Source organism: Triturus cristatus, chromosome 7, assembly GCF_964204655.1.
Source record: "Triturus cristatus chromosome 7, aTriCri1.1, whole genome shotgun sequence".
Taxonomy (NCBI): Eukaryota; Metazoa; Chordata; class Amphibia; order Caudata; family Salamandridae; genus Triturus; species Triturus cristatus.
In genome coordinates this window covers 1,482,730,844-1,482,751,783 of record NC_140590.1, presented here as the reverse complement: position 1 = coordinate 1,482,751,783, position 20,940 = coordinate 1,482,730,844, and the positions used below count along the sequence as shown (strand labels likewise).

Genomic DNA, 20,940 nt, shown 5'->3' with positions numbered 1-20,940 from the left:
GCAAGCGACAGTGCAGATTGACAAGCTACTGATATGGAATCAGGAGTAGTCCAGAGTGAATCAGCATTGAACATGAAAAATAAGCAGAAACACAAGGTCAAGGGCCATAAAGTGATGTCTCAGAGGAAAAAGAAATTATGTTTCAGATATGGATTCTCCTTTCCACATGTAGTAAAATCTCCTGCCATTGGACAAACATGCAAGGGTTGCTGGAAAGAAAACCATTTTGTAATGCTTTGCAAGGTGAAACAGAAAATGACTGCATCACGTTAAGAATAGAAAATGGATGCCCGAAAGTTCCAGAAATCCTCTAGCCATGCCCAAAAGGTCAAGCGTTGACACCAATCGAAGTAGGTGGAAAATAAACAAAGTTGATCATCATCAAATTCATCTTCCAAAGGTTCTTCAATGTAATTGTCGAGCAACAGTGAAGATGACTGTGCAATGATGGTGTTGACTGGTGAATGTCTGGAGCGTGTGTGTTTGGCTTCATGCAGAGATGAGTCCAAGTCCGGGAGAGATTGCCACGTGAAACAACCACATTCCTTTGGACATTGCCCCAAGATCACATTAAAGGTGAATGGTTGTTCCATACCTTTTATCATTGATAGTGGTGCATTGAAAAACATCAATGCCGTGAAAGAAGTACAATGATCTTTTGCCGGTACCCCATCTCTCAACTCTGAAGACAAAGGTGTACACGTGGGCTGCCTGCACACCATTACAAAGTCAAGGATCATTTGTAGCCACCATGAGACACAAGTAGACAAAGGAACAATAAGCAACTTATGTTCTTTAAGGTACTTCCTCAATTGCATGTTTCAGTACTGCTGCAGAAATGGGTCTGGTTTCCATCAAAAATAACACAAATGCACATGCAGACATCATAAGTCAGTTTCCATCATTGCTTCATTGACTAGGAAATCATAAGACCATCAAAGTGCAACTTCATATCAGTTAGACCATTAGCCATGTTGCTCAACTACTTAGTTGAATTGTTTTTCACTTGCAGGAAGCTGTTGATAAACAACTGGAAACGATCTTAAAACATGATATCATTGAACGCTCTACTGGTCTGACAACATGGGTTTCACCCATATTGGTAGTGGCCAAAAAGGACAGTGGAGCATTTGCGTTGACATGCACCAAGCTAATAAGGCAATTGACAGAGAACGGCATCCTGGTCCGCACATTGCAGATATGATTACACAACTGAATGGTGACAAAGACTTTTCTCATCCCGATCTGAACAAGGGTTACCAGCAACTTGAGCTAGAGGAAAACCACAGGTACATCACCACCTTTTTGACTCATATTGGCTTGTTCAGATATAAGACTACGTTTTGGGGTGTCGTCAACAGCAGAACTTTTTCAAGATGTCATTCGCCACAAAATACAGCCTGTCACAGGTGCCTTTAATTATAGTGATGATATACTGACATTTTAAGCCACTCCAAAAATGCATGCCAAAGCCCTTACACAAGTATACCACTTGCTGGCTGATGCCGGTCTCACATTGAATCCAGAAAAGTGTGAGTTTCACCAAATGAAACTGAAATTCTTTGGCCATATTTTCTCTGAAAGGGAGATGTTGCCAGAACCTCTAAAGTACAAGCCTTGTCGCCCACTACCCCACCACAAGATGTGACAATGCTGCGATCCTTCCCTGGAATGGGCAGTTACTGTTCGAGGTATATTCGTGATTTTGCCACTGTCAGTGGCCCGTTGAGAGACTTGACAACATAGAACGCTGTGTTCAAGTGGTTACCGAAATCTGTCCGAAACTTTAGGAAAATCAAACATGCAAATGAGAACACTACTGAAATAGCCTATTTTGATCCAAAACTTCACAATGAGGTTGTAGTACATGCCAGCCCAGTGGGGTTGGGTGAAGTCCTTGCCCAGCACAGTGGGTAAGACAACGCTCAAAGGTACATTGTGGCTTATGCGATCCGGAGTCTGTCGCAGATCAAACTTGCTTGGGCCCTGATGGACTCCGTAAGAATGACGTAATTGTTTGGGTGTGGGTAATAAAGTTAATGATGCAATGCATACAATTAGCTAATGTTTGCGTTCTGAAGAATAAAGACATGCACTATGGATCTCCATGTTCAGCGTGGTCATTTGCATGCTACCAGACTAGGGAAGACCGTACAGTGGAGGATGGCAGTGGATTCCAATTTTGGGCTCCAGAGTATTCTTAACGGTGCGAATATGTTTTGTATGGTCTCCAAATCAAGCCTTTGTATCCTCTGGATCTCAAGCTGACTAGTGTTCATGAGTTCCAGTCTTTCTCTGTCAATCCAGGCTCTTATTCTGTGTCGCTGAGTCATTTAAGGTCAGTGATTGGAGACCTGGTTTACACCTTCATGCTGCATGGTTTGTTGTAGCAGAACATGGATCTGGAATAGCATGTTTAATGGCCTATTAATCCTGTATCCATTTAATTGGACTGCAGAATGGAAGTGATAGTTACCGCAATACACCTCTGAGAGTTCCACATGTCAATGGCTGTTAATATAGGTCTGTGCCTGTGTGTCCGCGAGTGTTATATTTTATTATTTTCAACTCCAACAGTGTATTAACTCTGTTTTTGCATGATTGTGTTGGTCTTTGAATTGTTCTATTAATTTACAGCTTTTTTTTCATTCTCGACACTTTCATGAATTCTTTCAACCTGCTTTTGACCGCTGGGATTTTATGGTGGTATTTTCCACTGGTTTTTAATGACCTCTCATACTTGTAATTGGGTGCTGTGTTATTTACTACAGGTATCATTTTAAGCATGTGGTAAATAGCATATGTGTTAAATATCACATGTTTTAAGTAGCGCACATGGATTACAGACATACATAGTTAGCACATGCTAAATACCACCTGAGTTTTTTAACTCCTGATCAGACGCTTTGTTAAAGTCCTGCGCTATTTACCCCAACAATTATTCCTAACCAGGGCCATTCGGTATTTAACACATACGGTAAATAACGATTCTCTGGTGCACGGTAAAACCTCATATCAGTGTTATTTAACACATGTTATTTACTGATCGCAGTGCTATCCGTATTTAACCTATGTGCACGTTTGGCGGGTTTTACCAGCAAACTCATAATAAAGGATTTAGGGCCTAATTAAAACCTTGGCAGTGGGGGAGCAGGGCGGCACCAAAGTCGAAAAAGTTACATGTTGTAATCCTGGTGGGCGGTCCTGGTGCTGCTGGCCCACAGAGCTGCCTTTCCAAAGGCTCATAAGAGACCCTTAGAAAGGCAGCACTGTGGGTCAGCCAGAGCATGTTCCAGCATGGCATGGACTGTAAAGTTCATGCTATGTTGGAATAGGAGGTGCATGAAGACAGGGTGGCACACCATGTGCAGTGAGGCACCAAGGGCCCTGTAGGGCCCCCTAGGTTTCCTCACCACCAGCAGTTTCATGGCGGGCTTACCGGCATGAGACAGCTGGCAGTGAAGAAACTCGTAATATACTTGGCGGGACCATGTTGGTTGCGGCAGTGCAATGGCGGCAGCTTGTATTGGGGTGGTCGGACCTCCGGTGCAGCGGTGGCTGAACCGCCATTCCCGCAACACCGCAGTGTCACTATGAGTCTGGCAGTCTGTGGACCACCAGAATCATAATCTGGCCCTAAATCTGAAGCTTCTACAGGACTGCACAAAAAGAAGTATCTTTGCAAAGTTCTGTTGAGCTGCAGATCCCAGCCTGAGGAAGATTTGCGCAAAAGCAAACCTCCAGATATTTCCTAATGATGATTCCATTCAATGAGACAAAAAAACAAATATTTCCCGCAATCCCAGAGGCTTTCAGGTGCCCAAGACGAGAATTGTGGAGCAAACGTGAATTAAATCACTCTTGGTCTGACTAAGATTGAGATCCTGTGTTAATGTTTAATTAAAAAGGCCATACTGAAAAGCTATCAATTGCAAGGTACCATTAGGTTACATGGCTGAATCGCATCAAGAAGACTCTTTATTATCTGAGTTGGGATCACATGTGGAAGGGAACACACCAAAGTTATTAGGGTCTGTAGGATTTGAGATCAGGAAGCTCTCACACCAAGATCTCTAAAGAGATACTCTGCTGGCAGAAATGGTATAGAGAAGCCAAGTGTTGGCTTACATTGAAAGCAAGTCCAGTTGAGGTTTGAATGCTACTTCGCAATGATTACACCACACTTCTTGCATCACCTATATAGCAAATTTTGCTGTGGCCAGCTTTCAGGTTCAAAAGTGTGAGTACAAGCCCATAGTGACTGCTCTCACAGCAGAGTAGTGGTGCAGGTGAGGGGAATGGGGTGGCAGGGGGATGACAGTCAAAATATACAAAAGAAAAGAACTTACCTGCTCCTCGCTGATCTTCTCTGTGCCACTCTTCTCCTTCCTGCTGTGTACATGCTGAGGCTCCCAGACTCCCCACGGCCATTCCCAGAGCTTCTCTCTCTCATGCTGGTACCAGCATGACAGAAGCACTGGGATTGGCCTAAACGGGCTTGCTTTCTGCTCCAAAGGGAATCGGGAGCCTACACTTGCTGTTCTCTCCACCTGGCAATGCAGCTTGGGTTAGGGAGCTGTCAATGCACATGACAGTTTGGCCGTCCTAAGACTGCCAGCCAAACTGTCATACACACTGACAGCAGTGCTGCCCGCCACTCCCCTTGTGTGCCTGTCATGGCATCGCCCCGCTCCAAAAGACTCGGCTCTGTCCAGGGGAAAAATACAATTATAATAATACTGTTTTATTATCATTTTATTTTTCCTTTCTTTCAACTGGCCAGCAAGGGGGGGGGTGATGCTCCTCTGGCATAGCGGAGGAGCCGTAACTGGTATGAGCCAGGGAACACCTTGGAAAGTGAATTTGTAACTGCGAAAATTAAACAATGGAAGTGGTCACCTACTACTATAGTGTCCTCTGTTAGGGATTTTGTTTGTTGTGGATAAGGCAGAGCTTTTTCAAAGGAGATGCATTCTGAAAAAGAGATGATGGCACTGATGATCCCTTTGTAGTTTTCTCAGTAGTGCAATTCATCAAAAGAAGGCAGAAGGAAAGAGTTTGGAGCAGTCTTGGTATTGGCCCTCTCTGCAGGGTCACCCCAAACGTTTTGCCTACACCCCGCCTATTTCCTGAATGGATTTTCGTTGGATTTGAGGACCCTGTGCTTGTACTCTCTCCTTGAAACATGGTATAATTGGCATATACATGATTGGCACATTTAATGTACTTGTTAATCCCTAGTAAAGTGGAAGTGCAGGTACCCAGGAACTGTAAATTAAATGCTACCAGTGGGCCTGCAGCACTCATTGTGCCACCCACTTGAGTAGCACTTTAAAACATGACTCTGGCCTGCCACTACAGCCTTTGTTTGGCCTGGCAAAGTAAACATTTTGCCGGGCTTAAACCTCCCTTTTCAATACATATAAGTCACCCTTATGCTAGGCCCTAACCATCCTATAGGGCAGGGTTCTTTGTGTTTAAAAAGTAGCACATGTATTTTTAAGTTTTACATGCCCTGGTAGTGAAATGTGTTTTTCACTACTGTGAGGCCTACTTCTCCCATAGGACAACATTTGGTTACCTTATTACATTTAATAAGTGTTAACTGTACATTGGGAACAGAGAGAAATGTCATGTTTGGTCTCAAAGGATTTGTAATTTAAAATCCTCTTGAATATTAAAGTTGGATTTTCCAGATTTCTTTATGCCCTCCATAACACTCCCTTCTGTGTTCCCACATCATACTTCAAAGCAATAGATTCAGAGGTGAACAATCTCCTATGGGATGGGAAACCCGCTAGAATAGCCGCAGCGAAATTGATCAGGAGCTGGTATGACGACAGTATTGCACTTCCAAATGGCCAGACATACTACTGGGCCTCTCACTTAGCAGTGACTAATCAATGGCGCCACTCGCCCCAAACTGACCCTGCATACCGCCTAGATAGACATACCCGGGGAGTCGAAGGGATTAACCAAGTACTCTATAAAGAAAATTAGAATTCTTAGGACTGACTGCGCATACCGTCCACACATGGTACGCGGTAACACGACATTTGGGCTGGACTGACAAGTTAACACAACAAACCCCGCTATGGGACACAGGCAAGCTGGGCAAACTGGGCAAGAGTAAGGGGTTTAAACAATGGGACACAATAGGGATCTCACGACTGGGTGACCTCTGGAAAGAGGGAAAAATCGTCACCTTTGCCCACTCACAAGACCAATACGAAATGGCGTCCACTGAGCTGTTTTGATACACACAGATTAAACATGCACTCAAAGCGGCCATCCCACCAGATACGATCCCTTCAGAGGCCTCTCCATTAGAAGATAGACTTTTGATGGACTACGTAGACAAAAAGGCGATCTCAATTATATACCAGAAGATTGTCAATAATCAGTTAGATCCTATGCAACTGTTGCGGGAAAAATGACAGACTAATGTGGGCTAGTTGGACGACACTGACTGGCAGGAGGCGCTAGAGTCCCCTAGGGTGGTGGCAGTTTCCTCTAAGTTGAGTCCTATACCACTCAATGTACTTCACAGGACATATTTTACCAGAGTGACAGTATGCAAGATAGGAACGACCAATGATCAATCCTGTCTGCACCAATGTGGTAACATAGACACCTTCTATCACACACTTTGGGAATGCAATTAAACTGTATTGGACGTCAGTAATGAGCACCATCACACAGGTTAGCACCAGCCCTGTACCGCCTGAGCCTAAGCGATGTCTCCTAAATATTTGGGAACCAACAGACATGAATCACACAGCCCAAGCTTGGGCAAACCTTGGTATGACAATAGCAAAGCGGAATATTGCCAAACTCTGGGGGGTGGCTGTTGCCCCAATCCTCGAAGACTGGTGCAAAGATATGGATATGGCCATGGTGGCTGAAAAAGCCACGTATGTTCACAGAGGGTGCCCTAAAAAATGGGAGAGAATGTGGGGTAAATGGAATACGTTTAGGGAAGGTATTTGTGCCCCTCCGACAGTAGATCCGGTTTCAGAAGATGGTGAGTAATAAGAAACTTGTTTATCTACTACAACCTTAAAATGTATGCCAGATGTGCGATATCCTTATGTTTTTAGTGGAATATGATGGAAACTACTGTTACATGAATGTATCATGCTGTAAATGTCACTAATGCAAGTCCCATCTTCAATAGAAAGTTGGCATTTTCTTACCCTACCCAGTTGGTGCCAGCAGCCTGTGTCCTGGGTCACATGACTATAAATAGTGGGCAGTTGGCCTTTTTGTATTCCTCCCAGACAGCGAGACCAAGAGGGAGTAGGTGTTTCCTGTCCCACTTACATTTCAAAGTGGCAGCCTTTAGCATACTCACAGAGAACTTGGCACCTGTCTTTTGCCAACCTAGACCTGTTGGAACCTGAGCAGTGGATAAAGGAAATTTCCATAACCAGACAAGACATTTTAGAGGTTACTCCCACTCCAAAGGCTGGCACCAGGCATAAATATTAGTCCCTCATATCAACTCTTCAGTTCATGACTGGATCTGTAGAGGACCCCCAGAAGGACCGCCTTTTACTTCAGAGGTATGCCCTGATGCTTGAGGCCTGCTTTGTACATCAGAGGACTGCCCTGATAAAACCAGCCTTGTACTCTCAGAAGAATGCCCGCTGCTTGAGCCCTGCCTTGATGCTTGATCCCAGGTTTACCAGAGGGACACCAAGGTCAATTTGTGTGGACTCCTGTGTGAGCTACAAACACATAACAAGCTTTGAACACCTTGAACAGTGAACCCTGACCCTGGCCCCTGCCTGAGGTGAGTCCTGCCCTCTGCGTGCTGCCCACCCTGTCATCGACTCTTGGAAGTGGTGCTAACGGTGCCCAAACAGCCAAAAACAGAAATTTGTCACCCAACAGTCGTCTGAAGACTGATAGGATACAGGAACATACAAGTTCGCTGATCTGCCCACAGCGCATTTCTGGTCAAGACTTTGCGGTAGCCCCCGCTACATTCTTGTGCGCACCAGTAAATCCTGTTCAGCGTCTCTTCTTCATAAGAGTATCCAGCCTCATGGAACGTTCATCAGCTACATCATGCAGCTTTGTTCCGCTGAAGGTTTTTGACTTTCAATAACGTGACACAGTCCAAACATCAAAGTCTTCACCGAGGCTTTGCCCAGCAGTTCCCCAACAATGACGCCTCCTTCTACGACACCACCAGCTGCATTGCTCTACTGAAATTTACATTCTCAGGCCTTTTTCTCCAGTATTTCTTCTAAGTCCAAAAGTAAGCCCAGACCGGCACCAATCCACCACATGTATTGTAACTGCTCTCCATCGTGGTCGGCCATAACCTTTGATTTTGTCCCAGTCTTGCACTCATACATGTATGCAGTTGTCGCTTTGAACTCCTAGGTTTTGTTTTTCGCAAAAACTCATAACTCTGGTTTTACTGTTTGGTTTTACTTTGTTTTGCTGTCATTTCATTTATTTTGATTTTCTCTTTTTTTTCAAAATTGGTATGGTATTTTTCTTGTATTGTATTTTTACTATATTATTGTTTGAATGCTGCATAAATACTTTATACATTGCCTCTAAGTTAAGCCTGACTGCTTTTGTGCCAAGCTACCAGAACGTTGAGCACAGGTTAACTTAGTGACTTTTGTGGTTCACCCTGACAGGGATTGTGGTTGTTGCTTGAGAACAGCCTCACCCCTCTCAATCAAAAAACGAATTTCCTACAAGTAGGATGTTAGTTAAATTATGTTGATTGTTTCTGATATGGTAGGGTTATTTGTTCCATAAATGCATGTTAAAACTTACTAGACATGTTTTGTTTGGTACTGATTGTAAACGGACTGCTTTTTATTAGTGTATCTTTTAAAGTGAATTCAAAACAAACTTGAAATTGACTAAAAATTTCTATTGCTACAACTTTATCTTAAGAACTACTACTAAGACGTAAATCAGCAAAAATGCATGTTTTGCCAAGATCACTATCTAAATTAAAATATTATTTCATCTTTTTAAAGAGATAAAGTCAATCAAAGAAGCCCATCATACAGATGTCTTTAGCTTCCCCGGGCTGGTCGTCAGAAGGGGACAATCTTTCCCAATCACCCTAAACTTCAACTCATCTGTCGAAGGCTGGAAAAGTATCATATTCACTGCACATACAGGTAATCATAATTATGCGCTCATCTCAAAAACATTTGATTTCCATTTCATTTTAGGGCTGATATTCTAGGCTCACATAATTGTAAAGTCCAGCTAGATTTTTAGGTTATACACTGAGGGTCAGATTTATCAATATTTAATTCAGCGCAATGCAGCAACACAACTTGTTGCACTGTGTCATACGGAGAGGGCGAGAATGTTTACTAATATAAAGCGCACTCCTGCTCTGTCACTGCGCTGGCGCACTATGTGTTGGCTAGGGCCAACACAGTCAAACTTGCATCATGGTCACAAGCAGGATTTGTTTTTTGCAAGAAGGGGCACTTTCCTGCACAAAAATAATCCTTAGATGCCTTTTCCTCCTTCTAAGGAAGAGGAGGAAGAGAGAAGAAATATAGGGGCATATTATCAAGACAGGCAATAAAATTATCGCCGCTTTAGCGGCAGAAAACTGCCGCTAAAACGTGAAGGACATCTAACCTGAGCTTCAATTGGAATTCCATACAGCATATTATCAAGCCCATTATCGCCGTTTTAGCGCAGTTTTCTGCCGCTAAAGCAGCGATAATTTTATCGCCTGTCTTGATAATATGCCCCAAAGATATTTCGTCGAGTCCTGCCTCTATCGGGAAGTGTCAAGCACTCACACTTATTGTGCCTTGTGAGTTAGCAATGATGGAACCCTGTTGGCTCCTGATGGACTCCGTAGAACTGTGCCATAAGCGTTAGAATGTAGTGAAGTGAATGCAGGTTTAGAATGTTGAGTTTGTGGTTACACTCATAAGAATAAAGACGTATGTGGTGTTGTCCTTAGTAGGTACCCATGCTGGGGAGGATGCTACAACACTGACCTATAAAAAGGACATCACTGTTTTATGCTCATCCCAGGAACAGGAATTTGCATCACACAATATCTACAAAGGCTAGTGATATTTTCCATTCACTCCTCTCAGAAATAGATAGTGCACTAGAAATAATTATTACAAAGTCAGATAAACTCCCATCAAATATGTCCCTAATGGGCAAACAGTCTTTTACCTGAACTTATGAGGTAGCGGATCACTGATAGAATACTAGAAACAAAAATATTGTGTGGACAGAATATTTATCGTGGACCAAAATATCGAGAAGATGAGTGCAAATAGGTAGGTATAGATAGATTTACTATTCTCGACTCCATGTCTGGTACATATAGGTGGAGTTATATAGTAAAACTTTCCTTACCTATAGATATGTCACAATATTTTCTTCCAAGACATTCTTGACATGGTAATTTGTCCACAGAATATTTTTTTCTGATATTTTGTCTAAACACCGAGGTAGGACAAGTTCTCAATATACGTTTCATAGCCGAATAAATTATCCTCATATATTCAATTCACAGACATAGAGATCAAATCATGAAAAAGGCAGTGGGTGCCAGATGTGAAATTACTAATCTTTGGACCATGATTATATAACATGACTGACCCTTAGTCTGAAACTTGCCTCGGAAGATCCTTATATTCATAAATAGAGAGCTATAAGAAACTTCAACAGTCATTCCCCCCATGTCAATAGAGTCCTCATGTTCCACTAGAGGTAGTAAAGGTAGTGTATTGGTGCCAAATGCAACCTAAGGGACGCACTCACTTCCCATGCCTATCTCTGCTTACCCCTACTTGACCTCTGACTTCCATGCTAACTGTAAAGTAATATACATCACAACTACTTTATGGACTTGTTACCTCCACTCCCTTTTGGCCACTAGAGCAAGAGTTTTATTCTCTGTCACCTCATGTTCATTTAAGATAATCACTTCAATATAAGTAATCCATGCCACCAAAGCTCTCAATGGCAATGTATGTCAGACACTTGCATATTTTTCCACACAGGCAAGATTCAGACACTTACAAACCAGGGCCGGACTGGGACAGAAAATAGGGAAGGGCACCTAAGAAGACTGGCTTAGTGAATTAGAAACCTAAAAAAGTGGCCCGTGTACGCACACTGGGGCAGTTTTGAACTTGTAAAGGCGCTTTATAAGTATTTTTCAAGGTACTGTAGACTGCTTGGATTTGAGTTTGATGCAGGCAATATTTGTGTTAACATCAGAGAAATCAACAGTAAAGACCTGCTCTGCAGACCATAAAACAGGTCCACAAAAAGCCAAATATTTGTCCCAGATAGTGATTTTTGAGAGCTGTTCATGGCCACAACCTGCTTGCCCCATAGGCATGTCCGATTCTGTTTACAACTGCATGAACACGTGTTCTTTAATGTGTCTTTCAAGGACCAGCAGTCGAACAGCCATCCAAGACAAAGATTGTCTTCCCGGTCACCCGTTTTTTGCGAAGTGGATCTTGGGGAGCGATCGTGGAGTCCAGTCCTGCAAACTCCCTGAATGTTATCATTTCCAGTCCAGCCAATGCCATCATCGGACGTTATAAGCTGAGTGTCCAGATCACCTTTGATGACGAGCCTAGCAACTACACCTTAGGGAACTTTGTTATGCTCTTTAACCCTTGGGTTTCAGGTAAGCACAATTTAGAAAGTTCTTGAAAATCGGTGATGGTGCATTCATTCTTTCTAAAGTAAAACAGAATTGATTGAGCCATGGATGACTCCGGCGACATTTACTTGCAACATGACTAGCAATAACCACATTTTGTTGCTTTCAGATGATGACGTCTACATGGAGGATGAGGAAGAGAGGAAAGAGTATGTTTTGAATGAGAATGGAATGCTTTACATGGGAAATGAAAAGAACATCCAAACCTATGGATGGAACTATGGACAGGTATATCCAAAACATACTACAGCATTTCAGCTTTTTCTCTGCTAATAGAATATATTAGTGTGATCTTTTAATATTCATCAAACTACCAAATGTAGCAACAGTGAAGTCATGCACACCTGACTGATGATGACATCACAGAGTTGACCAACATCATTACACCCTTAGCTCCTCACAGGCCTCCTGTGTTGTTGCTGAGGATTTGGGGCAAAGACAGTAACTCAAACAACAAGAAGTAAAGAAGACATTGGAGCCCTTTTTCTCTCTACTACTCTGTGTGCTACTGTTACCTTTGTGACCCATCAGACCATGGATAAAAAGGCAGTGCCAGGGTACTAAGATCAAGGTACAGGTAGTAGACACTACCCCTGATGGCTATCCCTAATTGATATCCATGAACACCTTTCTTACTTTCCTTTTCACTTAGTCTGGGTACTAGCAGCTTAGGTCAGTTGCTCATTATATAGTTACATTTGCAAACCTTCTCAATGATATAGTGCACACATACCTCACTTTCTTTCCCTTTGCTGGCATATCACATAGTTTATAGTTTATTACTTATATCGAGTAATTAAAATCATTCAATATGTTTCAGACAATAAAGCAAATTCATTAGTTAAACATTTAAGAAACAAGTTTCCAGTACTTATAAAATACAAACACCACATCTAAAAAGAAAATCAATCAATCAATCAAAATACTTTATTTAATATATATATATTTAAAATAATCATAAAAGCACATGAATAGAACATTAAGATACAAAAATCTTAAAACATTCCATATAACTCAATTGACTGTGCTAAACATTCAAAAGACGTATGAATGAGCATACCTCAACTTACTAATGATAAAAAATTAAATATGTTAGCTGTCATTTTGAGATCTACCCCAATCACTGAGTGTCTCAAGGCTTTTTTCATGTGACAGCATTCATTTTAATTAAATATTGGCCTAAACCATATTTGCCTTTTTGGTAGAATTGGACAAACGCATAAAATATGGGCAAAGGTTTCTTGTTTGTAGCCACAGATGTATTCTGACCATTCGTGTCAGAATTCCTTTAATGGGGATGTGTGAAAAGTTAAAATGGATAAAAGTATTTCTTGGGTGGTCTCGCCAGGCAATGGAGTGAGACGTGCGCCGCTTCAGCTCCGGGCCGCCGCTGGGATCATCTGCATTTTTACAGCGGTTCTGCGGCAGCGATTGGGCTCAGATCGACGCCCGAGTGGGGCTGAAGACGAGGGGCAACCGGCGAGGGGCTCGGAGGCGATCCGGGACGGCGGAGGGCTCGGGACTCTGCGGTGGTGAGGGCCCGGAGATCGCTGTCCCGCCCGCCATTTTGCCTGCTGCTCGCTCACGGCATCTGGCGCCTGACATCTGTGGTGGGGGCGAGGTCGGAGGCCCGGTGGGCCAGGCGGATTGCATCGGAGCTGCCCTTTCGTCGCCTCGGAGCTGCCCTGTGGTGCCACGGGCCCCGGACCGCCTGGGATACCGGTCTTGGGGTCCCTGCGGGCGGAGTAGCGGAGTAGTGGCCGCCATCTTCCCCCGACCTGGCCTTCCTTCCTGACGGACTGCTGAGGGCGCGGATCGGAGAGGCGACGAGCAGTGGCGCGACAGCTGGACCCGCAGCGACGGCGACTGCAGAGGTGAGACGGGGCCCGGGGCCCATGAGGAGATCCGGGCTGTGGGACTTGGATGGCGCTGCTTAGTCGGAACAGCTGAGCGTTGCGGAGGAGGGCCTGGCCGCCATTTGCTGAGACAGGAGCGGCTGAGGTTGGGTGGCGAGGTCGGCCCCTGAAGAGAACCCGGTGGAGTGGCGGGCCCGTGTCTCCGGGAGCCCGGGGTCCCCCTGCCGGATCACTGGTGACTCTTGGGACCCTTGGGGCCTCTGGGGCCTTGACTAGAGATCGGCTCCCTTGCCTGCATTGCCCCCGGAGATTGGCGGTTCGGGGCAGGACTAGGTGGAGAGCCGGGAAAGGTGCCGCCACCTTGACCCCTTGAGGCAGCTCGGATCCGGCGGTGTGGCGGCCCTGGGAGCCCTTCGGGGGTGCGAGTAGTGGCCCCGAGATTGGCGGCGGGAGACTGGGGGCCAGCTGGGAGACTACATCGGACCCTGAGCTGGTGGAGAGCCGTGCCCTGGAGCTCCGGCCTTCATCTTCTGCGGCTGGGCACGGGGCTGCCCCCGTGATCACTGGAGGCCTGCTAAGCTCTTGTTGGGGCCGTTGGTCAGCGCTGGGGACCTGAGGAGCGACCTGCGACTGACTGCTCAACCACGCTGGAACTCGTGAACAGTTCGACTGGGGCAGGAGCCCGTGGAGACCCGGCGACGGAGCCCCACAGAGACGCCAGCTTGTGCACAGTGAGTTGTTCCCGGGGGTGGTCTACGGGCCCCTAGACTGTTGATGGTCTTGCTTGAGCCGAGGTGTTCTGCGCAGGGACATCGCGCCCACGGGTGAGAAGACTAGAGGCCGTGGGACACTGTGGGGCCCTTGACTAGACTGGACTGGGAGCCGGGGCACCAGTGCAGGCTTTGGGGTCTTGTGGCTGATCGAACGCAAAGCACTGCGGAGACCCCGCCGACTCAGGAGCGTGCAGTGGTGACTCGTGGAGGGGCCCCGGAGGGTGAGAGGTTGCCGAGCCGGTGTGTCTAGACCCCTGCTCGTCTCGGCGCGCTCGGCGGCCATAGCCTGGGAGCGGCCTGCCTGCCGGGGGACCTGGCCTTCTCGGAGAGGACTGGCACGGGCAGATTTGCAGCATGACTCGCACGAAGTCCGGGAAGGAGCCCCCGGCGACCTCCAAGGATACCTCAGTCGTCGACCTATGGGGAAAGTCGGGCGCGGCCTCATCGGGAGGGGGTGCCACCGCGGAGCCGGTCACCCAGTCCTTCATGGCGCTATTCATGCAGGAACTCAAGACGGAGATTGGGTCCCTTCGCACTGAAGTCCAGGCCTGCGTCAAGGACCTTCGGAAGGAGGTGGGAGACCTGGGAGATCTCGTGGACGACATGGAAAAAACCCTGGACGCCCGCACGGAGGACCAGGAACACCTATGGCAGCGATTGGCGACCCTGGAGGAACAGCACGTTGAGCTCCAGATCAAACAGGAGGATTTGGAAAATAGAGGGCGCCGTAACAACATTCGCATCAGGGGTGTTCCGATTGGGGCCAAAGGGGAAGATATAATGACATTTGTGGCGGACCTGCTCCAGGAGATTCGCGGGGATGATGATGCTTCGCCGCCAGCCCTGGATCAAGCGCACAGGGTCTCGGGGCCGCCTGGGAGACCTGGACTCATCCCTGACATCCTGACGAGGGTCCACTTCTTTGTGGAGAAGGAAGCGATCCTCAAAGCAGCCAGAGACAAACCTGAAATCCTATATAAAGGCACGCCTGTTCAGCTGTTCCAAGACCTGGCCTCCACGACCCTCCGGCGTCGCAGGGACTTTCGGCCCGTTACGGACAAACAGCGGGAGCTCCACATCCGCTACCAGTGGGGCCATCCCTTCGCTCTCATATTCCAGTGGGAATCCAAGCGCCGAGTGCTCCACTCCTATCGGGAGGTGGCCCAGCTGTTCCAGATCCCGGACTCCTCATCGGCCAGCCCGACGCGGCGCCCTGCGACTGCTCGTAGGGTCCCTCCGAAACCGCAGTGGTCCACAGTGCGCCGTTCCCAGCACCCTTCTTCTCCGGATGGCAGCAGATCGTCAAGGGATAAGCAAGACATTATCAAGCACATCAAATCCCTAGAGGGCGGCTCGCCGCTGATGGGCTCGCAGGTCTCGCCCCCCAAATGAGACCCCCTGGGGTGGTCAACTCCCCGGGCTGCTGGCATTTCCTCTGTGAGTGCTCCCGGTCTTTTGGGCCGGTGTCCGCTTTGGTGACTCCACTTTTCCTGTTTCTGGCACCCCGCCGGGGTGATGCGATTGGGCCTGCTTTTCGCTATGACTCGCGTACCTACAGGAGAGGCGGTGGCCCGGAGCGGGCTCTTGGTGCTGTGATTTCTTGGCCGGGCGATGACAAACCCCCACGCCTATCCATGGGAGAGTGACATCTCTGGGACAGCTTGTGCCGCGAGGCCTGGCTACTCCTTAGACTGGAATAGGACATGTTGGCCATGTTGGCCGGTTAAGAACTCGTGTGGTTTTCCTTGGTTTTTTCCTTTCCTTATCTTTCCCCATCTTTGGTGCCCTTTTGGCGGGGGGGGGGGGTGCTGGCGTATGGAGGTATGAGAGGGCCATTGCATGCCGGGGGGATCTGGGACTATGACTAGTGAGCAGTGCTGGAAGGTCCTTTCCCTTAATGTGAAGGGGCTCAACTCGCCCAACAAGCGTCGCCAAGTGTGGCGGTACCTCCTGCTCCAGAAACCTGACATAATTCTCCTCCAGGAGACTCACCTCCTTAAGGCTGATGTGGCCCCTATGGCGCACCCTCGTTATCCTAGGCAGTTCTGGGCCTCGGCGACCACTAAAACGGCGGGGGTGGCTATTCTCTGCCGGGCGGGAATCGAACCAGGGGTGTCTAAGGTGCTTCGGGACAGTGAGGGTAGGTTCTTGAAGGTTGAGGTCAAGAGGGGGCATCGCATACTCACCATATGTAACCTTTACGCTCCCAATCAGGGTCAGGATCTTTTTCTACGCAGGCTGATCAGGGACCACTTGGACCAGGTAACTACGGACCTCATAGTTGGGGGCGACTTCAACTTGGTGTGGGATGCGGAGCTGGATCGCTGTGGGGGGGCCTTTCATGGGGTGGGGGCCATGTCTGCGGCAGTGAAGAGCTCCCTCGGTGCCCTCAATTTGGTGGACGTCTGGCGCTACCACTCCCCAGGCTTGCGCAACTACACGTACTATTCACATGCGCACCGCTCTTACTCCCGCATAGACCTGCTACTTGTCTCTCACTCCCTGCTCAAGGATACTATTTCGGCGACACACTCCAACATCTCCATCTCGGATCACGCCCACGTGGAGCTGAGTTTCCACAAGCGAAGCACTGGCCCCCCGCGTTCGTGTCGCTGGAGGTTCCCGGATCACGTCCTCAGGGACCCGGTGGACAAGGAGGAAATACAGGCAGCTATTTTAGCATACTTTGCGTCAAACGATCTTCCGGGGACTCCCCTCCCCCTCTTGTGGGACGCCTTCAAGGCTACTATCCGGGGTACCCTCACTGCTATCGCGGCCGCGAGAGCACGGAAGGCTCGACTGTACGAGCAAAAACTCGAACGGGAGGTCAAACTGCTCGAGAGAATGGACCACGAACGTCCATTGATGGCACACAAATGCCGGTTGGCTATCCTTAGAGGCCAGCTCCGAGCCCACAGAACGAACAAGGCGGAGCGGGCCTTACTGGCGCTTAAGCAGCGGTACTATACAGGGGGCGACAAGGTGGGTGCCGTGCTTGCACGACGCCTGCGCACACGGGCGGCCAAGGCCCACATCGCGAAGCTGCAACGGACGGACGGATCCTGGGCCACCTCAGAGTCGACTAAGCTCCAACTGTTTCACGACTTCTACGCAACTCTCTATACCGCTGACCCCCCCGCGCCGGAATTGATAGCCTCTACCATGGAGGCCTGTGCCTGGGAACCGTTAAGTGAGCGCCAGTCGGGACTTCTTGAGGTTCCCATCACTTCGGAGGAAATAGCTGACGCTCTGCGCGATCTTCCGTTGGGTAAAGCGCCTGGCCCGGATGGGTTGCCGGTATCCTTTTACCGCACCTTCTGGCCGCAACTGCAACCATATCTTCTGCGTCTCTTTAACTCGTTCGACGAGTTGGTTGGCCCGTCGACTGATATGGCAATGGCGGAAATAGCTCTCATCCCGAAACCCGGGAAGGATCATACCCTTTGCTCCTCTTATCGGCCCATCGCATTGCTAAACACAGATCTTAAGTTGTATACTAAACTCTTGGCTAAACGGCTTAGTGTCCACATGCCCAATCTTATCGAGCCGGATCAGGTGGGGTTCATCCAGCACCGTCAAGGGGCAGATAATGTACGCCGAATAGCACACATCATCGGGAAAGCCAAACATTGGGGGATACCGGCATGCTTGCTCTCACTTGACGCGGAGAAAGCGTTCGACCGGGTGGACTGGCTGTTCCTCCGCGCGGTGCTACAGAGGGTGGGTCTGGGCCCGAAGATGGTGGCGCGCATTATGGCTCCCTTTCTTTCGCCGGTAGCTAGAGTGCGCGTAAACGGTCAGCTCACGCAGGCCTTCCCCATCTGTAGGGGTACCCGACAGGGCTGCCCCCTGTCCCCCCTACTGTTCGCTCTTGTGGTGGAGCCCCTCGCCATTATGATACGCCGGTCCCCCGACGCACGGGGTATCTCCCTCCGGGGGGTGGAGCATAAGATCGCCCTCTTCGCGGACGACCTCCTTCTTACCCTATCGGATCCGCTGAGCTCTCTGCCGGCGATCCACTTGCTGCTCCAGGACTTTGAACAGGCGTCCGGGCTCAAAATCAACCATGCAAAATCATAGGCCCTCAATATCACGATCCCGGATGGGGATCTGCTGGCGCTTCGGACCTGCACCCCCTATCAGTGGGCGACTCACTCGGTGCGCTACTTCGGCCTCAACCTGACTCCGGACCTGGCCACCTGGACGCAGGCCAATTGGCAAGAGTATAAGTGTTCAGTTCAGACGGACCTCCGCGCGTGGAGAGCCTTGCCACTCTCTTGGCTTGGTAGACTCAACACGGTGAAAATGTCTATCTTGCCAAAGATCCTGTACCTCTTCCAAACGCTGCCGACACCGATTCCGGAGCACCAAATCCAGGGGCTCCAACGTGAGTTAGTGGCGTTTATATGGGGTGGGAAGAAACTGCGCTTTTCCAACACAATCCTGATGCTCCCCCGGGACAGGGGTGGCCTAGCGTGCCCGAACCTGCTTGACTACTATTGGGCGTCGCATCTCCGATATGTCTTGGAATGGGGGGCATGGGAGAGTGAAAAGGTGTGGTTCCACATGGATCGGGCTGTCACCTGCCGCCCTTTGTGGGACCATGCCTGGCTGCCTCGAGGGGCGCGACATCGCAGCGCATATATGGCTGTCCCCACCAGAACAGTCCTGGAGATCTGGGACAAGGTGGCGGTTCATAGGGGACTCACTTCTTTTCCATCCCCCCACACCCCAATCGCACGCAATCCGCAGTTTCCACCAGCCTGTCGTCCGCCCTTTTTTGCCAATTGGACAGAGACTGGCTGCAGGACGATCGGGAACCTCTTCACGGGGGGTAGTTTTAAATCCTTTGCGCAATGCAAGCATGAATTTGGGATTTCGGAGAATGACAAGTTCCAATACATCCAGCTTAGCCACTGGATCCAGGGCTCCTCCCTGACACAGGCGGCCATACGTCCTTTCACACCGTTCGAACAGCTAGCACGCACATTCGGCACATAAAAGGGATTGATCTCACGTATCTACCGGGTATTGCAGCACGCACGGCGGCCAGCTCCTCATCTATACCAATCGAAGTGGCAGTCCGTCTCTGGCTCGGGTGTCACCCCTTCTCAATGGGCGAGGCTGTGGAGAGACATCCCTAAAATTCTGCGCAGCATTCCTCAGCAGGAGTCAGATTATAAGGTGATGACTCAATGATATTACACCCCGGTTCGGCTGCAGAAGATGTTCCCTAAGACGTCTTCCCTCTGCTGGCGCTGTACTCAGGCGCCGGGAGATTTTATTCACATCTGGTGGACCTGCCCCCTTATAGCTACTTTCTGGAAAGAGATCCTCAGCCATATCAAACGGGTCCTGGGGTACCCCCTACCTGCGGATCCGCTGGTTGCGGTCCTGGGCCTCCGGCCAGCGACTGCGAGAGCCATGACGGGGCATGACCGGCATCTTAGCCTCCACATGTTATGCACCGCCAAACAGACGGTGGCACTATATTGGAAAAAGGCGGAGACGCCCTCCATAAACGTATGGTTTACTCGCTTGTGGTGGCGATGGAGTTGCTCACGGCCCGTCTTCAATTCCGAGATACTCAATTTAGGAAACTCTGGATGCCCCTGGTGGATCATCTAGGGCGGATGGAACACGCTCGAATGCAGCCGCCACGGCTACGGGCCCTGAGGTTCTTTGACGATGTTGTATGCCCGGCGGATCCAGGAGGTCATTGGGGGTTGTCGGATGGTGGGCAGGGAGAGCCGGCCACTGCCCCTCACCCCAATGGCGAGGGGACCCTGTCTCTGCAACGCCAGGATACCGCGGCACTCACCGTTTAGTGGTAATGTAGCGGACGCTTCCAGCTTTCCCCCCGCCTAGGAACCCCCCCCCCCCTGGTATCCTTTCTATTCCCCCATTTTGTCTCAGTTTTCCCCCCGGTTAGTTGACTGTATTGTGGACAGTCTTGGTCTCAGGGATGGTCCCGGGGGCCTCGCGCACCACCCTATCGCTGTCAAATCTGAAATGCCTTATTGCCAGCTTCATACAGGCGCGACTCGCCTAATAGCGGTTAAGCCACCCCTTGCCTTATAGGCCCCTGGTGAAAGACGCTGTGCTCCCATCGCCCTATGCCCCCGCCACTGCATGCTGGATGTGTGACCATGAGCGGCTGGAAGTGAGGTGGGAAGGGTGGGGCTCCCGCCCGGAGCTGGCTTGTCTGGGCGTGTCTTCCCTTCAGGGGGCGGGGGTGGCGGCGCAACTACAGTAACTATACATAAGGCATAGGAGTCACAAGGGGGTTTCAGATACCGATATCCTGCAACGAGCAGGTCCTACAGCGGGGGATGTAGCCATCCTTTGCGCCTGTTGCTGGCCTGCGGCAACCCTGTGATTGTCTGTCTCCGCTGGTATGCTCTGGGGCTGTCACTGGGTGTGGAGCTTTGGGGACGGGGGACCTTGTGCATGGTGGACCTACAATTGCAGCTATACCTGGGTCGTGGCATATACTCTTGATCGGTTGGGCCTTCGCCCTTTGTTAACTGAATGTGGTAGCTGCCGGCCCCTGAGGTTGTAGGCGAACAAGCTGTGTACTGCCACAGGAGTGATCCTTTAAACT

The 20,940-nt window shown here is 49.0% G+C and overlaps 1 protein-coding gene across 1 annotated transcript in view; it reads left to right on the top strand.

Moving 5' to 3' along the window:
* LOC146812222 (protein-glutamine gamma-glutamyltransferase E-like) overlaps positions 1-20,940 on the top strand; it is a 107,203-nt gene that overhangs the window by 30,677 nt on the left and 55,586 nt on the right. Inside the window, exons 2-4 of the mRNA XM_085619252.1 lie at positions 9,012-9,158; positions 11,429-11,671; positions 11,817-11,935. Of these exons, the coding sequence (XP_085475378.1) occupies positions 9,012-9,158; positions 11,429-11,671; positions 11,817-11,935 (509 nt within the window). The remainder of the gene's footprint in view (positions 1-9,011; positions 9,159-11,428; positions 11,672-11,816; positions 11,936-20,940) is intronic.